At 41.0% G+C, this 20,033-nt stretch overlaps 1 protein-coding gene across 2 annotated transcripts in view; it reads left to right on the top strand.

Moving 5' to 3' along the window:
• GLI2 (GLI family zinc finger 2) overlaps window positions 1–20,033 on the top strand; it is a 401,830-nt gene that overhangs the window by 262,260 nt on the left and 119,537 nt on the right. For both annotated transcript variants that reach the window (XM_020963138.2, XM_020963136.2), the window contains exon 3: window positions 10,251–10,356. In XM_020963138.2, the coding sequence (XP_020818797.1) occupies window positions 10,251–10,356 (106 nt within the window). The remainder of the gene's footprint in view (window positions 1–10,250; window positions 10,357–20,033) is intronic.

The following is a 20,033-nucleotide window of genomic DNA, read 5'->3' as shown; positions in this document are numbered from 1 at the left end:
GTATCAGTGACTCATTTTACCCCTACAGATCTCTAAAATGGGGAGAAATAATATTATCCGCATCTTACAGAAGAGAAAAGCAAGAGTTCCAGCGTTGAAGCTTATCTAAAATCATATAGTTGCTTAAGTTGCAGATCTGGAACCAAGCACCTGTGTCTCTTTGGTGTCTAGTTCAAGGTCAGATATCCCGTATCTCTAAGTGTGTATCTGGGTCCCACCCTGAAGTGCTTAGTTAGATCTAGTTTCCTCAAGGGTATAGACTTTAATGTCCTCCTTTGGAAAATTCTAGGGGAAGAAGGTTCCAACCTGACTATACCCGGGATTAGGGAAAACAGGATAGGAAGAAGGTATTACACTCACAAGGGAAATCAGCTTACCAGTTTAAGTGGGAAAGGAAAATTAAAAGGCTTCCCCATGATTGTTCCAACCCAAAATTCATCCTGGATGCACAGAGAATGTAGCTGTGGCTTCCCTGTAGAGAAGGGGATGTCTAAGCAACCATTGCTCTCAGCTTGCTCTGATGAACGCTAAGGTCCTGAACTGTTCTGACCCTTAAAAGAGGAGAAAAGGGAACATGGGAGAATCAACTTGATATCATGCAGTGGCCTTGGCATCTTTGGTTACAAGCTATGCCACTGTGGTAAATCACTTATCTTCTTTAGCCTCAGTTTCCTTACCTGTAAAATGGGAATATAATATGTATACTACTTCACAAAGTTGTGAGGTGCCTAAAGGGTTTTGTAAACCTTAAAGTGTTACGTAAAAGTGAGTTGTTACTATATTGGATATGAAAATACTTTTGAAATCAAAGCACTACGTAATTATAATAAATTATTTTTTAACTGAATCTGTGATTTCCTTGGTGTGGGAAGATAGCTCCTGCAGAGAAACTTTCCTTACCAGTACCTCTCAGGACCTCCTCTGCACCTTACAGTCTTAGAGAATTGCCTGGGACACTGTGGAGATACACAATTTTCCCAGGGTCATATTGCTAATATGTGTTATATGTGTTGGAGGCAGGACTTAGGCTACTCTTCCTGATTCCTGGGCCAGCTCTCTATCCCCTATACCAGGTTGTCCATCATTATTATTGTTACTATTTATTTTGTGCCCCTTCATTATTTTTTTTTTGAGGCAATCAGGGTTAAGTGACTTTCCCTCAGTCACATAGCTAGTAAGTATCCGAGGCAAAATTTGAGCTCAGGTCTTCTTGACTCCCAGGCTGGTGCTCTATCCAGTGAGCAACCCCCAGCTGCCCAGCCTGTTTATTTTCCACCTAATTTCAGAAGATCATAGGATGAAGGTTTAGGAGATACCTTAAGTGACCAAGTGTGATCATCCATACAAAGGATCTAAAATTCTCTTTCAATTGGGGGAAAAATAAAATTTTGTAGAAAGTCAAATCTGACAGGGATCTCCTTAGGAATAGGTGCAGTGAGTTGTGATTAGTTAATCATAAGTTGAAGGGGTCTAAGAAGCCTGATCCTAAATGTCTTCCTTCACACTTATGCCAAAGATACCACCAGTGTAGATCCAGCTCTTTGTATCATAAACGATTTTCAGTCTTTGCCTCATGGTGTTCAACTGCAGGTATTCCTAAGGAAGAATGACACTGTCTGCTAACACCTGAACAAGGATTATCAAATTCTTTCAAATCAGGACTCCTGGCCATTCCCTCAGGGAATAGGCCATGAGGCTGTTGTTATGAATGGACAGGTTCATCAGAAATGGGAATAATCAAAGAAATGCTAGGAAAGTATCATAGGGTCATAAATTTAGAGATGGAAGGAGAATGGACTTTCTGAAATGTGCTATGACCTGTCCGAGGTTACAGAGTTGTTGGTAGAGGCTAGGTTAAACCAAAGTCCTCTGAATCAAGAGCAAATGTTCTCTCTACTGTATCACAATGAGGCCCCCCCAAAGCAAACTGTGCTTACTTCATAGCTTTGGGATGGATCCTGCTGGATGCACATATATAAGGGCAGTACACTGTAGTGAAAAAGCCCCATTCTGAAGTTGGGCATGGAAGAAAAAGCCCTGCTTTTTTATATTTTATATTTTATATTTTATATTTTTATATTTCATACCTCTGCCTTAGGAATAGCATTTTGGCGGTTGTGTGGGTCGTGGCTTGAGGAGGGGAATGAGTCACAGAGAGTAAGCTGTTGTGGTGGAGCCCAGAGGTGATGAGGGCTTATATTTGGGCAGTAGCTTTGTGAGTGTAGAGAAGGGATGAATGTAGTAAGTATTCTAGGTAGGCCAAGACTTTGCAGCCAATTGAATATTGCAGGGGGAAGGGGTGTGAGGGGAGAGGAAAGAGTTAGGGGCCAGAATTTAACAATTGCGCTCATTGGTAATCTTGGAAAAAGATGTTCTATGTTAGTGGGGTTTGGGGGGGGGGAGAGGGAGATAAGCCAGATTGTATGGGGTTGAAAAATTGAACAGGTAGTAAAGAAGCAAGTATGCATGATTCTTTTTAGGGTTTTGTCAGTGAAAGGAAAGAGAAAAATACAATGATAATCTGAAGAGGTAGAAAGCTCAAGGGAAGATTTTTACAAGGCTGAGAGTAGACATGAATATGTTTGCAAATATCAACAAAAGAGCTAGTAGATAAGGAGAGGTTAAAGGTGAAGGAAAGGGAATGGTCAATGGGACAATTTTTGGAGGAGATGGCTAGGGATGGGGCTAGGAGCACAGGGAGAGGAGCTGACCTTGTTAATACAACCCCCATATTTTTCATGAGAGGAAGCCGAGGCTCTGAGGGGTTAAATTAACTTAACCAGAGTCACACACAGGTAGTTGAGAGCCAAGGTAGAAGGTTTGGCCTTGGCAAGGAGAAAAGTCACTTCTTCAGAAAGAGGATTTTTGTTGTTGTTCAGTTGTTTTGCAGTTGTGTCCAACTCTCCGGACCCCATTTGGGGTTTTCTTTGCAATTTGCCATTTCCTTCTCCAGCTCATTTTACAGATGGAGGAATTGAGGCAAACAGGTTTAAGTGACTTGCCCAGGGTCACACAGCCAGTAAGTCTGAGACCAGATTTGAACTTGTGAAGACTCATCTTCAAGCTCCAGGTTCAGCACTCTGTTCACTGTACTACCTCACTGTCAGAGAAAGGATTGAAGTGGGGAGGGGGAGGGGGATGGAAGAATGATTGGTAGCTTAAATAGACAAGTTATACATCATGGAAATTAGGAAATCAATGAACCTGGGAGGCCAGGTTGTTTGAGGGGACAACAGTGTTTACTGAAACTCCCAAGTATATGGATGAGGGTTGGGTTGGAGAAAAGTCTGTTTTCCAGGTACTGAATGGGACAGTGACCTGGGGGCTGCAACAAGAAGAATTTTGATTTAGTAATATAGATGGATGAAGCAAACCTCCAAGGGAGAGGTTGCTGAGTAATGATGATCAAGGGGAGATAGTTGAATGTGGCAGTAGAGAACAAGGAATATTCCAAGTCCTAAATAAAAGAACCTCTGATGATACAGAATGAATTAATAGAAAGATTCAATTCAATTCAGCAACCATACATTAAACTTCTATTTCATGCTAGGTTCTGGGGATACAAAAACAACAAATGAAATAATTATACTGAGCTTGAGATCAAAGAGACCTGGGTTTGAGTCAGGACCCAGTCACCTACTAGTCGTGTAATACTCCAGTGACTCACTTTTTTTAAGACCATTTTTTCATTTGTAAAATATTGTAAAATATTGTAAAATAAAGTATTAATACCTATAGCCTGTGAGCTCCTTGAAATCAGGGATTACCTTTTGCCTTATAATCCATTGACCTTATGCACAGTGCCTGGTATATAGTAAGCACTTAATAAATGCTTATTGACTGATTATACTACCTACCTGAAAGAATCATTGCAAAGATCATATACAATAATGCACAGGAAAGTGCTTTATAACCGTAAAGCAACCCACTTTTTAATATTCAAACTTGTGATTTCATTAGTGTGGAGAACCCCTGTGTGTAAACTCCATCTACCGTAGGAAACTTCATCTGTATTCTAGAAAGTTGCCTGAAGCACTGGGATACTAAGTAATTTGCCCATGGTCATACAGGAGCCGGTCTTCTGAATCTAAGACTGGTACACAGTCCTCTAGGCCATGCTATCTCTTGAAACCCCAATTACTAAACTATTATTATTATCATTAATAACAGTTCAGACTGGTATTCCAATCATACAGATTCAAAGAAAACAAGTTTTGAATGCTGACTTTGGTGCTGTCTTACTAGGTCTCGTAAGGCAATTCACCTCCTGTCTCTGAATCTGTTTTTTCATCTATGAAATGGGCAGAATAATATGTACCCTCTTATATCCCTCCCAGGTTTAGAGCAAGAGTTAATAACATAATATCCTCAGGGCACTTCTAAACATTCTCAGAAGTGTGTTCTGCAGATGCAGAGGGCCATTATAATAATTATTATTAATTTCTCCCCAGGAATTCAGTCTGTGCAAGAAACGATCTTTTTTAGCAGTCTGAGCTCTTTTGACCCAAGCCTGAACTCTATCTCTTTTTTTTTTAAACTGAGCCTTCTCAGGCCATGTAAAGATTTGAATAATAACCCATTGAATCTGATAAATTGATGGTCTTTTTGGAGAATGGTTTTCTCCATAGTGGGTTTTAGAGCTCTTGTCTTACCTTCATTGTTTGAGTTCTTCATACATGTATGTTTTCTAATGATTCAATTCAGTTAAATTCAGCAAACATTTTTGAAGTGCCTAGTATATGGAAGGCATCGGGTTCAGAAGAGGGATTCTTAACCTGGATTTGTGGATAGATTTTCGGGGATCCATGAGCTTGAAAGGGGAAAAAATTACATGTTTACTTGCAATAATCTAAATGAAATTTAGCATTTCCTTCCGTTATTTAAAAAAAGGATTTATTCTAGGAAAGGATCATAGGCTTCACCAGACTGTCAAATGTGTCCAAGACACAAAGAAAGTTAAGAACCCTTGCTGAATACAGGAACAGCTTCATGAGCCATAAAATAAGAACTTATTATTTATTGAATTCTTACCATATGCGTATTACTATTCTAGTGCTATGGAGAAGCATAGAGAGATATGAGACACCATATCTATCCTCAAGTAACTTATCATCTAATTGGAAAAATAAGGCAAGCCACATGCATGTTGTATGAGAACTATTAAACTGAATACTAAACCACCTTCTGAGAATTGTCACAGAGATGTCATAGGGATTAAAAGTAACAAAGCAGTAATGGAGGCAGTGAGGGCTGTGAATGTAGAAGGAGGTAGGCTCTAAAGACTCCGGAAAGACTAAGGATCTTAAGTAGTAGATCTTGAAGATGTCTCAGGTTTTAAGTTCCGGAAAGCCCAGTTTGCAGGTGGTCACTTGCATGCAGTTTTCCCCCAGAGCAGTGTGCGTGGACTGAATCGTGTGATGCGCTGTGAGCAACTTTTGTGTCTCCCCTGCTAGGTTATGAGCTCTTCAACATCAGGTCATATGTGTTATTTCTTTGATCTCCTACAGTTCGGGTGGAGGCTGCTTTGTTGACTAACATTTGCTGCTCCAAGCACTGTCCTAGGGGACAACCATGAAGCTGGGTTAAGTTGCTGTTTAGTCCTTTCTTTTCTGTTTTCCCTGACTGGCTCCCTCAGGCATCAGGTTCTCTGCTGTGGTGCTCTCATCCAAACCTGCCCTCCCAGAGAGTACCCCATGCTCTAGATCTGAGGTCTGTGAACTTAAAAAAAATCTTTTTTGATAACTGTGTTTTAAAATTGTTATTTTCCTTTGTAATCTTATGCATTTCATTTTATATATTTAGAAGCATTACTCTCCAAAGGGGAGCATAGACTTTACCAGACTGGTAATAGGGACCATGACACAAAAGCAGGCTAAGACCCCTTCTCTAAGCTTTTTATTTTTTCCTCTCCCCATCAAAATGATCTATAGCCTTAGGACCATGATACGTGACATCAGGATACAGGGATACTAATTTATACAAATGGCTTGATGTGGCTTAAAATGTATTATATTTTAAGGAATAAGAAAAGCAGTAACCCCAATAGTGGAATTTCAGGCATTATTAGGTCGGTGTGTGTGGGAGTGAGATTCTTAGGGAGATAAGACTTGGGAAGCCCTTCAAATCACACTTTGTCTATGGTCATCCACAGGCTGCACACTTCATAAAGAAGATGTTGACTATTTCCATGGAAAACACACATGCACATATTTTTACTCATGCTTTTTTCATGTATACCCAAGAAGTTTTGAAGGAAGAAATTAGCATTTAAAGCATGGCCGTTATGTAAGTAAAGTAGACATCATTCCATTCTGCTTTCCTACAGGCCCAGAATGCCTCATGGTTTAGCAGTAATGGCTGGCATTTCTGTTTGTTTGTTTTAATAGGTGTGTGTTGTGTGGTATTAAACAAGGATCACACATTTCTCATCAGAAGGGGAAAAAAACACCCTCAAGGATATGTGTTAATGATATTCCATTATTTATTAAGTCTTCCTCCTTAGGAGCTGAGTAGTCTCACCACTGTGTCCTGTTATTTGTTAGGCAGGAAAATTCTTCCATTGCATCAGGTACTCAGGAGTGCCAGTACAGATCCAGCTGCTTGTTGAACCTAGGAGGCTTCCAAGCTCACCAAAAGCCTCCCTCCTGAGCAGTACAGCCAAGGAACATGCTGACTTGTAGTCTCTCTTGCATTTTCTTGCCAGGACTGCCAAAAGCTCAGTCCATATTTGCCCACTCCCTGAATTCAAGAAGCCTAGATTTGCCCACGGGAAATGTCCTGAGCCTCAGCGTCCCTCCAAAAGGCGGATGGCAAACATAGACCTTTTTTTGTTGTTGTTCAGATGGGGAAAGGCTGAAAGGATTGTAGTTTCTGTTTGGGATGCCTGCTTGCCAACCGGTGGAATGTGGACAGGTGGTTAGGAACAAGTCTTAGCAAAGGACTGGAAATGTTCCTGCAACTGAAAACGCAGTTTTTCTAAATCTCCAATTATAGTAAAAATGCAACAGAAAAAAGAGGGAAAAATGTGTATGTTATGTCAACAGGAGTTGCTGACAAACCAGGTGAAAAGATGATTTGTGGAAAAACTGACTCACCTTTTGTTCTAGAGAAGGAATAGGAAGCGCACCTCCAAACTCTCTCATTGACTTTGTTTTGTTTTGAATTTAATGATCTTGTGAATAAGGGATAAAGGATTAGGGTTGCAGCCAGAGCCCTTGGGGACCCAGGGAATAAACTATCTCAAAGAAAGCTTTGACTTAACAAGGTCTTCCAGAGGGAACAGTGTCCTTTCAAGTTTGTTGCATATGTGCTGTGGACAGTTGAGAACAGGGCAATGGATATTGACACCCTTGTTACTAAGCTCTGTTCCAACACTGCCAGGGATTGGAGGGTCTCTGGGAGGAAGAACAGTGACCACAGGATGACTGAGTGTTGGAGATGGGATAGCTACCTTAGAAGTTGTTTAGTTTTACTGCCTCATTTTACAGAAGAGGAAACTGATGATGAGAAAAATGAAATGATATACCTAAGGTCCAACAGCTTCTTGTTGTACTTTACAGTCATGGTTGTTTGGGATTTGTGGGCCTGGGGTTTGGCCAGTTGTTTTGATCAGCTTAGGAGGTTCAACCTGTTTCTTATTTCTGCTCTTAGATTTTTGGTGCCAGTTACCTATAGATACCTATAGAGCAGCTAGATGGCACAGTAGATAGAGCACCAAGCCTGGGGTCAGAAAGGCCTGAGTTCAGATTTGGCCTCAGTCACTTACTAGCTGTGTGACCCTGGGAAAGTCACTTAACTCTGTTTACCTCAGTTCCTTATCTATAAAATGAGCTGGAGAAGGACATGGCAAAGCATGTCACTATCTTTGCCAAGAAAATCCCAAATGGGATAATGAAGAGCCAGATGTGACTCTGAACGACGACAGCAAATGTCTGTGGATAGTCAGACCTCACTGTGGATCAAGACCTAGGATTTTTGATAAGTGATCTAGAGCTGGGTGGCTGAAGTTCACACCTGCATTATCTCTGACAGAAAAGATTCATTAATCAAATGATTAGTGCGAGTAAGATTTCAAGGGGAAATAGTCCAGTTACCAGCTGGAATTATTTTTCATATACTTTATCAGTGCTTTATATTTGCACAAAATCATGTGGCTAATTGTAAAGGATTCTAGAAGACCTTGCAGTCCCCCTTCTTAGGAAAATATTTTGGGTAGTTTCCTTTGTAAAAGAGCACTAGATGCCATATTTCAAGTTATATAGGTTATTTAACTTCTGGGCCTCAGATTCTTACACAGTGATGGAATTGGACCAGACAACCTCTAAGCTCCCTTCCAGTGGTTAAGTCCTTTTTGTCGTTCAGTTGTTTCAGTTGTGTCCGACTCTTTGTGACCCCATTTGGGGTGTTCTTGGCAAAGATACTGGAGGGGTTTGCCATTTTCTTCTCCAGCTCATATATGAGCTTATATATGAGGAACTGAGGCAAATATAGTGAAGTAACTTGCCCAGGGTCACACGGCTAATAAGTGTCTAAGATCATATTTGAACTCAGGACTTCCTGACTCTAGGCCAGTTGCTCTAACTGCATCACCACCTAGCTGCCTAGGTAGTAAGTCCTGCAGTCTCACAAAAGACCAAGACAGTTGCTGGTGCTGTTACTCATTGACCCATTGTCCTGAGCAATCACTTAAACATTTGGGTCCTTAGTTTCCCTTATCTGTTATAGGCAGGGATGGACCAGATAGCCTCCAAGATGTCTTCCAAATGAGAATCTTTTTATTCTGTAAAACAACTGAATATCACTGAACATTTTCAAGAATTCAAACGTGTCACTCTTCAGACCAGTGTGTCCTTAGTTTGTTGATAACATGATATTAATCATAAGTAAAGGGAGAGACTTTATAAACCCTCTAGTCCAGGAGTTCCTAACATTTGTGTGTTTGTCTGTGTCTGTGATGGACCTCTTTGCCAATCTGGTGAAAGCTGTGGACCCTTTCCCAGAATAATGTTGTTGTGCTTGTTTAAATTTATAATTAAAGGAGATCTAACTTTCAATTAGAGGTTAGTGAAAATAACGATACCATTTTTTTTCCTCATCTAAGTTTGCAAACCTTCAATGAAATCTGACCCCAGGTTAAGAACTCCTGATCTAGTCTAATCCTGTCATTTTTACCACTGAGGAAACTGAGGCTCTGAGACTTCATTGGCTGAAGATTGAAAAATTCGATTACTCCAGTCTGCTAATCCAATGTTCTTTCCACAGATTTAGTGAGGTTTTGTTATATTTTCATTATAGACATAGTCTCCCATCTGTTTAAAATAACAAAACAACAAAATTTCCCACTATTTTTCAAATGCCTTTCTTATAGTAAAAGACATAGAGGGTGCATTTTTCTTTTTAACGAAGGGTATTCTCAAATAATCCTTATGATTAGAAGGAAAGGTGAGGGCAAAGATAAGCACTTCAGAGAATAACCTTTGGAATATCACCTTAGCCTGTTAGCATTTTCCTCCAACAGGTTCCCAACGTCTCATGTTGGGTCAGTAATAAATATTAAAACTCACAGAATTCATAAGTCAACGTAGGTGTCCTGGGCCTTTGGAGACCACTTTATCTCTCCATCAAAGATGAAGAGAGCTCCTCAGATGAATAAGAAATAGAGCTGCGAATGCTGACAAGCAGGAGCAATTTAGGAGCCTTTCTCAGAAGCCAAGCCACAGACTTTTTTTGGCGGCTGCTAATGGGTATGCCATTTATGTGCAAGCGGCTTGATATTGCAGATGGTCTTAGGTAAATATTTCCAGCCTAATCGCTCTACTGTGTATGGATACTGGAGAAGGGTGCTGCCGAGGCTGCTCCCAGCCAAGGCCAGCTTGGGTTGGAGGTCCCCAGAAATGGGAATCTGTCAGCTCTGATTTTCGAAGGCAGTCTAGTGTTCCATGGTACTTCCTATAATCTTTCCAAGTTCAAAGAGCGCTTAGCTGCTTGTCTTTGTCAGAAACATGGTTGGAGATCTTTTATGTTGAAGATGTAGGATTTCTCGGAATGTCTTTGATTATTTATTTATTCCACTTCTCTGGTATATGATAGCACCGGGATCCTGAAGCCCCCTTGTCCTGTATTGCACTTGCTCTGAAATTCAAGGAGTTTTAAGTCCCTTTGAAAATTGCTTTAAAAGGGAAGGGGGAAAAAAAGAGTTTTTGAAGTTCCTTTTTTTTTCTTTTCCTCTTTCCCCCCCTCCCTTTCCACAGTGCCACAACACCTACTTCCAGCGTTCCACGCTCCTTTACCGATTGACATGCGACATCAGGAGGGAAGATATCATTACGAACCTCACTCTATCCATGCTATTCATGGGTAAGTCTTGTACCTCGGCTATGGGCGGCTTGCCACCCCCCAACCCTCAGCCTCCCCACCCAGAATTTGCAGTGTGTTCTCTCCATCTCTTTCTATGCTGTCATTAAGATTTCCTGAATTGAGACAGAGTTGGCAGGCTTTGGCTACCTCCCTTCTTGCTGTCTTTGAGGGGGAAAAAAGTAAACAATTTTCAACAAGTATTTGTTTTTATCTGCTATTGGCCTTTTTTGAATTAGTATTATAAATATGTATGGGTATATGTGTTTGTAGTATTCTGAATTTTTGAGAAGCAAGCAGCCTTCTTATGAATCAACTACTTGTATTGTGTCTAAACTTCTTTGTGTTTTTTATTCTAGGCACTAGAGGGTTCAGTGCTTTTTCTCCCTGTCAGTGAAATGGGAATGCTTTAGGTGGGAGATTTCTCTAATCAGAGGCATGTGAAATTTTATGCATTGGCAATGTTATTTACTCTCCACTTTTATAACCATAGGTGAAAAAGGGTATAGCTGTGCTAGGCAATTTCTCTAACCTTGGCTGCTTGCCCTCCTTGCTTAGAGTTTTGCAATCCTGTTCCTGTTATCTCCTACCTTCTTAACTCAGAGGTTCTGAGCCTCCCTGCCCAGACTGTTTGGCCTCTCCCCACAAAAACTTGCGATGGCGACGCTCATTCCATCCCTAAGCAGGTTAGCCTAAATGTCTCCCCTTACTTTGTGGAAGTCCTGCTAGAAAACATAAGATGCCTGTAGAGAAACTAGCTCATTTTCTAATTTCTCCTGATAACATAGAATTTACCTCCCAAGGAGAGGGGGAGGACATATTTCAAGAGCAAGAACTAGGAACCTAGTCTCTAGCTGGGGATGGAGTTCAGTGCTATGACCCTGGAACTGCTATAAGCCACTAGCTGGCATTTATATAGCACCTATTAGGCACTATGCTAAACATTTTATAAATATTATTTCATTTTATCCTTATAACAATCTAACCCTGAGAGATAGTTACAGTTGTAACCCCCATTTTATAGTTGAGGAAACTATGGCAAACAAATGTTAAGCCATTTGCCCACAGAGCTTCTAAGTGTCTGAGACTGGATTTGAACTCAGATCTTCCAGACTCCAAGCCCAGTGGTCTATCCACTGAGCCACCTAGCTGCCTGTTACTTTTCTAGGTGAAGGCCTCATTTCACATCTGCCTGGGCAGCCTCTAAAGGATTTTCATGGTTAGGAAGAGTGGTACTAGCCAAGAGTTGTTAATTCAGGAAGGCTGGAAAATCTCAGGCTGTTAAGTGAGCTCAATTCATTTTGTTTCAGGGTGGACCTTTGAGTCAGTCTATTAAACCCTTCTTAGCTCCCACGGTTTTGAAAAGCTCAGTTGGGGTTTATCAGCTGCAAGGACATGGTAATTAAGTGATCATCTCTGCAGATCTGGCATGCCAGCTAAGCAGGATTCTGCAAGATTGCATTTATTGGGGATTCTAGCCTGAGAGCTGTAACAGGAGCCTTCATCTGGGTTTAGGGGGAGATGTTTTGTTTTGTTTAGTTTTGCTTTAGAGAAATCCTTTGGTTACTATACCTGTGATACTGATGCTAGATATGTCCCTTAAGCTTAGCTTTAGGTCTCCCAGGAAATCCATCTTGGAAACAATATTTTTCTAGCTCAGTGGACAATTGGCAACATAGAGCTTGCTGTACCAAAGAGCTTAAGAAGGAAAAATAGATATTTATGCTCTAAGAGTTCTGAGCAGGGAGGGATCTTTGTGGGTTGTATGTGTGCCTAAAGTCCAGAAATTGGCTTATGACCATTATTAGACTTGAAGATGGGGGCAACCTGGACACTTTGTGAGCTTATTTCAAAACTAAACAATGAGCCTTGGAAATAAAAGACCCAAATCATAAATAGGTTATTACTTTGGCCCAGTTAACACCATTTTGATATGCTAAGCATCTTTAATGAGTCCCAGTTAAATAAACCACTAGAGTAAAAGCACATACTTTGCCATAGGTTCAACAGACTATTAGTGAATCTTAACTTTAAACATATGTGTTATTCATATTGCCGTTGTCTAGGGGAATGAACATAAGTCTGAGAATCTGGAGAACTCTGTTCTCATTCCAAACATACTACAAAACTAACTGTGGGTTCCTAGGCAAAACACTTAACCTCTCTGTGTTTAGGAGAAGGGTTTGCAAGAGAGTGACTTGTTGAATCGTATCCAACTGTATCCAATTTGGAGTTTTCTTGATAAAGATATTGGAGTAGTTTGCCATTTCCTTCTCCAGCTCATTTCATAGATGAGGAACTGAGGCAAACAAGGTTAAATGACTTGCCTAGGGTCACACAACTAGAAAGTGTGTGAAGTCACATTTGAACTGAGGTTTTCCTGACTCCAGGTCAGGTGCTCTATTCACTGCACCCTAGCTACCCACAAGAGGAGGACATTAGTGCCAAATTCACAAGGGTGTTGTTAAGATCAAAGGAGATAATGAAAAGTGTTTTTGGAAATCCAAAAGTACAGTGTGAACATAAAGGATCATTATTTGTATCACTTTAAGTCTGGCCTTTGCCTAATAGAGGTTAAGTTCTTAACCTAATGTAGAAGGTCTTCCCAACAAGAAGTGGTTAGCCCAATTTCTCTGATTGGCTAGGACACCAAAAGGGATGAGGTAAGTCTTTCAGAGTGAGTGAATTGCAAATTCTCTGAGTGCTAAGCACTTGGTGATTACCACCAATCAGCCCTAGGTTGGTGAAACCTTATGAAAATGAGTATCAGGGGCATACTTGAAGAGGAAAAGAAGTCATAACAGGGCAGCATTCAGGATGAAAGTTATGTGAAAAGCATGAGAAGGCCTTGATTATGGGTTAATTTTATGCATATGGATCTAAGGTCTTTTTTTAGCACCAGCTATAAGAGCCACCTCCTTCTGTCCCACTCTGTTTCACTGAGTCACAGTCTAGAAACCCCTACTGTTTCCCCCTAAACCTGTAACACCAAAACTAGGAACAACATGATTGGTTCTCTTAAGTACACCATTAGTTATTGCTTAGGAACACTATATTACTTGCTTCAATCAGCCAACAGTAATAGGAATAGCCAGCATTTGTATAGTGTTTTAAGGTTTGCAAAGTGCTTTTACAAATATACCATTTTCTCCCCACAACAAACCTGGGAGGTAAGTGCTATTATTATCCCCATTTTACAGGTGACAAAACTGAGGATGAGGAATGTTACTAAGTGGCTTTCCCAGAGTTACACAGCAAGAGTCTGAGGCTGGATTTGAATGTGTCTTCCTCATTCTAAGTCCAACAACATGCTAGCTAGCTGCCTCCTAAATGCCTAATGTGTGCCAAGCACAGTGCTAGGTACTGGGAATCTAAAGAAAACAACAGTCAAGCCCTGCCCTCAAGGAACTTACCATCTACCCCACGGAAAAATAAGACAAAATACAATTTTGAGGGGAAGGTACTAGCAGGTTGTGGGTGGGTAAAAGACATATCCAACTGAATCTTGAACAAAACTTGAGTTCTCAAGAGGCAGTGACAAGAAGGGAATAATTTACAGGTTTGGGGCACAGCCAGTGCAAAGGTGTGGAACTGGGAGATGGAATGCCGTAGATGAATAATAGTAAGGCTGGTTTGACTAAACGACAGTGTCTATGAAAGGGAATAATTTACAATAATGAATCACAATTTGGGGAGAAATGTGAAGAGACTTTCAATTCTGCAGATGATTTCCCAGAAGGTTACAAACAAGGACTCATCTGAGGAGATACTGACTTATTGAAACTTCCAACAGTGGTTTGCTTGACAAAGAGAGAAATGTTTGGGGTCAGATCCTAGAGTCACCTCAGTGCTGATAATTCAGGAACCTGTGTCCTCTGGGAATTCTATTCTGACAAATCATCTCAGAAATGCCTTCTTGCTTCTAGAAACCATGATCTGATGATCCTACCTGAACAATATCATGTGTATCCTTTATCTCCTTTCTATTTCCATTGCCAATACCCTAGTCCATGCCCTTATTATTTCTCACCTGTGCCCCAGAACCAGGCTTTCTGCCTCCCATCTCTCCTCTAATCATTTTTCCGATGTAATCTTCCTATTTCAAAGCTCTGATCATGTCACTTCCTTGTTCTGAAACCATCAGTGGCTCCCAATTGTCTTCCAAATAAAGTTTCAACTCTCTATCCTGGTATTCAAGACCATAAATAGTTTGGATCTAATTTGCCTTTCTAGCTTTTATGCCTTTTAGCTACTCTGTGCTTTAGCCAAAGTGAGACTACTTTACATTTCTGATTCTTATCCCCCCTATCCTACTCCCTTCTTGGTTTTGTTCATGCTATCCCCTATGACTAGAATGGAGTTCATCTTCCCAAAGATAAGGAGTGTGAGGAGTGTCGTATGGAAAGTCAATATGGTTTGATGGAAAGTGGATTATATTTAAAAGACTTGAGCTTCAGTCTTGTTTAGGTCTTTGACCTTGGAAAAGTCACTTTCTCTCTCTCTCCCTCAGTCACATGAGACAGCTCAATGACATGATTTGGAAGGTGCCTTCTAGCTCTAGTATTCTGGGATTCTAGAATTTTGGCCTATTGGAATCCCTCCATTCCTTCAAGGCCCAATCCAGGTGCTACCTTTTTTGTGAAACTTTCCCTAATGATTTAATAATAATTTCCCACTAGAAATTATCTCTCTGCTCAGATTTCTTATAGTATTCTTTCTGGATCTCTCTTATGCACTCTGACGTTTTGTCTTACATAACAGTGATTTGTGTGTATGTACCTTGTCCTCTCTGTTAGGTTATAAGCTTAATTGAAGGTAAACCCTGTATCATTTGGTTTTTGCATCTTTATATTCTCCACTGCCTAGCCCAGCACCTGCAGATAGTTGGTACTTTGAGTACTTGTTGAATTGAATTATATCACACTTCTTGCTTCCTTTAAAACACAGCACAATCTCATATTGTGCTTGTTACAGATATTAGGTATGCAGACCATCTCATTCAGGCCCCAAGGTGCAAAGGGGAACCACTTTGCTCATGAAGCCTCAGTTTTGCAGTGGAATGAGATATGTTGGTTTATAGAATCTTTAGGGCCCTAATTATAGTGTGTACCTTTTTAATGAATGGTTGGTATCACCTACCTCTGCTTAGCCTTTCTTGGCCTCATTTTTCTTATCTGTGAAAAGAGTATAGGTCTCCACTGGGAAACTGATTTCAAAGTAATATGGAAAGCATCTCTCTCTCTCTCTCTCTCTCTCTCTCTCTCTCTCTCTCTCTCTCTCTCTCTCTCTCTCTCTCTCGCATATAGCAGCTATGTCAAAGTATTATTGTTGAGAATAACTATTATTATCATAATTCATTCCTTAGTTCAAATCCTGGCCCTGCCAGTTATTTCTTGTGTGACCTTAGACAAGTCACTTAACTTCTCTGGGACTCACTTTCCTTCTCTGTAAAATGAGGGGTTGAACTAAATGACCTCTGGAGCCCCTTCCATTTTTAAATCTATGGTCCCATGAACCTCTTGGTGCCCTAGAAAGTTCTCTAAAATCATGCATTATAGATAATCTGTATTGGAAGCTGGGAGTTTCCACACTGGGAATTTACCACACCAAAGGACTGGACCTCCTCACTAAAAAAATGTAGCATTGTAGTGAATTGCTGTTAAAAAGGTATGGGCATTTGTAAGAAACCTAAATTCTCCCAAAGTCATAGCATGGCTGCCAAAATGCATGCTTTCAGTCAGAATTTGCCTTTTCTCAATGAGCTTGTAACATCCACATGCCAAAGGGAGACACAAGTGTTTGACAGTATCCTACAATGCCTGCTTTAGTTAAAAGAAAATTTAGCATAATATACACATGTGCACGTGCACACAAACCACACACACACACACACACACACACACACACACACACACACACCCCTACACACCTACACACATACATACACACTCCCAAAAAGATGGCAGTGCTCAGGATCAGGGAAAAAGAATGGAGTTACTGGGCTTTGGCTTTATGATTAATGTGATCAGAGCTTGATGGAGCCCCAATTTATCAAACCCATATTTTAGCTATCTCCTTCCTTGTCTGTACCAAATGTATCTAATTACATGAGCATTGCACAGCAAATTAAATGCCGTCTCATTTGTCGTCAGCCCCAGAGTCTTATTATCTGCCTGCTGTTTCATGTCAAAGGTTGGTTTTCTGATTGCTCCAAGTGACATGACCACACATCCTTCTTAAGAGCATGTTGGGGTGTCACAGAATGAGAGTGCTTGCCTCTCCATCCCTGCTGTTGACAGGACGAAACTAGCAAGGTTGCTGTCCAGTGGCTAGGTTGTAAGTCCTGGGCTCCTGACTCAGACCCTCTGGGAAGATCAGCCCTCGACTCTTGGTTAATTGATAGCTAAGCATGTTTTTAGCCCTGTTTCATGCTGAGGCAGCCTAGGTTCTTATTTCTTCTCTTGGAAGAAAAACAACATTGTGTCCTCTTGTGGCTTCCATTTTCTGCCTTTGTTTCCCTCCCTTTAATATGCAGGTTCCTGGTAGCCCTTCCCTGGCTGACTCCAGCGGCAGCCTGAATGCTTCTAGCCTGAAGCTGGGCTTTGAGGTAGTTTGCTCTGTTGACCCTGAGTCACCTTCAGGGATGTGGCAGGGACAGGTTGTTACTTGCTAGGCCTATTTGCTTTCCCCTCAGCCCTGTTATCTCTGTTCTCAAAAAGAACCTGTCCCCAGAAAGTGAGCTTTTAAAAAGCTTAACCAGGTGGGCCTGCCCTTTCTCTCTCTTCTTCTCCTCCCCCCTCTTCTCTTTCTCTTTTCTTCTTTTACATCTCCTCTCCTTGCCTTTAAACTCTATCAGTGGCCTCATAGAGAGTGGAATGGAAAAGACGGCATTTAAGTGACAGGCCTGGTGGGAATTAAATCAGGATAAATTCCATGCCTTCTTGATCTAGAATGTTCATGTAAATGGGGCAAGGCTTTTGGGATTTAGGGGTTGGAGACGTCTGTCCAGAATATTTCAGAGAATTGAGTTTCTCTGTCTCAGGGTTACTCCATTTGGGATGTAGATACTTATTAGAATTACACTTTTTTGTTCCTGGGTACCTAGCTAGAGTCCTAGAGCTCAAACCTGGTTGGTTACTTTTTCCGTTATAGTCTTTGAGGAGAACAAATTCATTTTCCAGAAATTAGGAATGACTGATGACTGTCTACTACTACCTCTCCCGCCCCCCAGTTCAGTTCCACTATAATCTGCCCAGGAGCTCAGCTCAGGAAGTAAGTACTAAGGACAATTCCCCAAGAAACATTTTAGAGTCAGTCAGTGAATGATAGGACAGCACTTTAAATTGCATCTGCTGTATTGTCCAAATTTGTGTGTATAAATTATAAGTTTTCATGCCTTGTAGACCACAGATTTAGAGTTAGAAGAGACCTTAGAAATCTTCTAGTCTACCTCTCTCTTTTTACAGATAAGAAAACTGAGGCTCAGAGGGGTTATGATTTGCTGAAGGGCATTTAAGTTGCAGAGTCAGGATTTGAACTTGAGCCATCTGACTTAACTCTAGTCCTCCTTTCACGGTACCACCTGACCTCCTCCACTGAGCTTAGCATACTTTAATACTCAGTTCCACAAGCAATTTTGATGGGTTTCAGAGTGGAATTTTTTTATTAGTGTGTTCTCTTGGTTTCATGAGGATGGGGATGTTAACAGGTAAAGAACTGGAGTACTCTACTGATAGCCTTGTGGTATCAGGAGGAATGGAGGATGGACCCCAGTATGGGGAGTGGGCACCCTACAGTGAATTCATGAGAAAACAGAGATAAAAATCAAGAAGGATAAGCAGGTATGAATGAGTTGTAATGTACATCAGTGGAGAGAATTATTAAATACATGACATCAGAGATCCATTTGAGTATTAGAGTATGTCCTCTAAGACTCATAAATTGCAGAGCATTTGTTGGTAGGAATTTCATTGCTAGGAGTTCCCTGCCCCCAAAGAGGACAGGTCCAGGACTCCCCTCCTCCCCATGCCAAACACATGTGCACTCATCTTTTGTTAGTCATTACCTTCCTCCCTGGTCCTTACTAACTACCTTTGTTGGAGCATCTACTTTTTTGTTGTTGAGTCGTTTCAGTCATGTCCAACTCTTTGTGACCCCATTTGAGGTTTTCTTGTCAGAGATACTAGAGTGGTTTGCCATTTCCCTCTCCAGCTCATTTTTCAGGTGAGGAAATTGGGGCAAACAGTGTTAAGTGACTTGCCCAGGGTCACAAATGTCTGAGGCTGGATTTGAATTTAGGTCTTAGTGCTCTATCCACTGCACCACCTAGTTGCCCTTGTATCTACATTCTATCTATCTATCTATCTGTCTGTCTATTTTTTCTATCTGTATTTCCTCTAGTGGAAGAAATGGCCATTAACCTACATCTTAAATTATATGAACATGGTTAGAGAGGAGGAAAAATTACAATTCCTTTGAGAGGCCAACATGAACAAAGCCCTGGTATATAGGAAGCAGAACTTGAACCCAGGTCATGTCCTGGCTCCAAGGCCAGCTTTCCATCCACTACTCCACATTGCCCCTGACATGTGCATGCATGTATAGAGAGAACAGAACCACATTGGAATGAGAAGACCTCAGCTCAAATCCTGGGTCTGACATTTTCTTCTCTTGGCCTTATTTTTCTCAGTTGTTGAGGAAACAATCAGTCGAATGTTGAACTAAGCCCTCTAAATTTCTCTCCAGATAGAGATCACAAAATATGCTCAATATAAATGAATGGTACAAATAATAAGTGCTCCAGGAGTTAGAGAAGGAAGCTAGGGAAGTCTGAGAAAGCTTCAGAGACAACGTAAGACTTGAGTGAGGTACTGAAGGATAAGAAGAGATGGGACCGAGGGCGTGCCAGTTGGAAGTGGAGATAGTGAGGGATGATTTAAGAAGCAGAAATATACCCAACATTTGCAAACCCTCTCCTTCACCAGTTTTCATCATAGTCAGTGCAGCAGAAACACATATTTCACATATCTGGGAGACACTGAGTAGAGAAAAGGAATTATCTAGCCCAAGAAATCTTTGGAGATAGATAAAACGCTAAGCCAGTACTGTCTCTAAACCAACATGTTAAATAAATGTGTGCATGTATGTGTGTGCTCGTGCCTTTATTTGCCTTTATAAAGGAGCTTTTTTGGTGGCAGCTTCTGATTGATGGCTCTCTACTACTTTGCTTCAGAGATAGAATATCTATATCTGGAGGCAGAGCAAATACGGAATGGAAAAGGAAGTTTAGTGTGTATGTTACTAAATTTTGCCTTTCCATTGCATTGCTCCTGGGGAAAGGCAGTTAGAAGCTTTTATCCAGACATGTTTTCCTCCTGACTCTCCACCTTACATGCTTTTGAAAATACTAGTTGGGGTTGAATAGATGAGGACTGATGCATGTATGTTGCCAGTTGGGATCAATCAATAAATCAATCAGTGAGCTTGTATTAAGTGCCTACTATGTCTGTGCTAAGCACTGAGGTACAAAAAGAGGCAAAAGATAGTCCCTGCCTTCTGGGAACTTAAAATCTAATGTGGAAGGACAGGCAAAACACCAAAGGAAGTGGGGGCGGATGGTACCAGGGGAATCTTCTTCTGTGAAGTTCAGCCCAAGCAGAGCTACAGATGGAAAGTAGAGA

Source organism: Phascolarctos cinereus, unplaced genomic scaffold (genome assembly GCF_003287225.1).
Source record: "Phascolarctos cinereus isolate Bilbo 61053 unplaced genomic scaffold, phaCin_HiC Scaffold_726;HRSCAF=1367, whole genome shotgun sequence".
In the NCBI taxonomy this organism is placed as follows: Eukaryota; Metazoa; Chordata; class Mammalia; order Diprotodontia; family Phascolarctidae; genus Phascolarctos; species Phascolarctos cinereus.
This window is presented reverse-complemented; position numbering and strand designations above follow the sequence as displayed.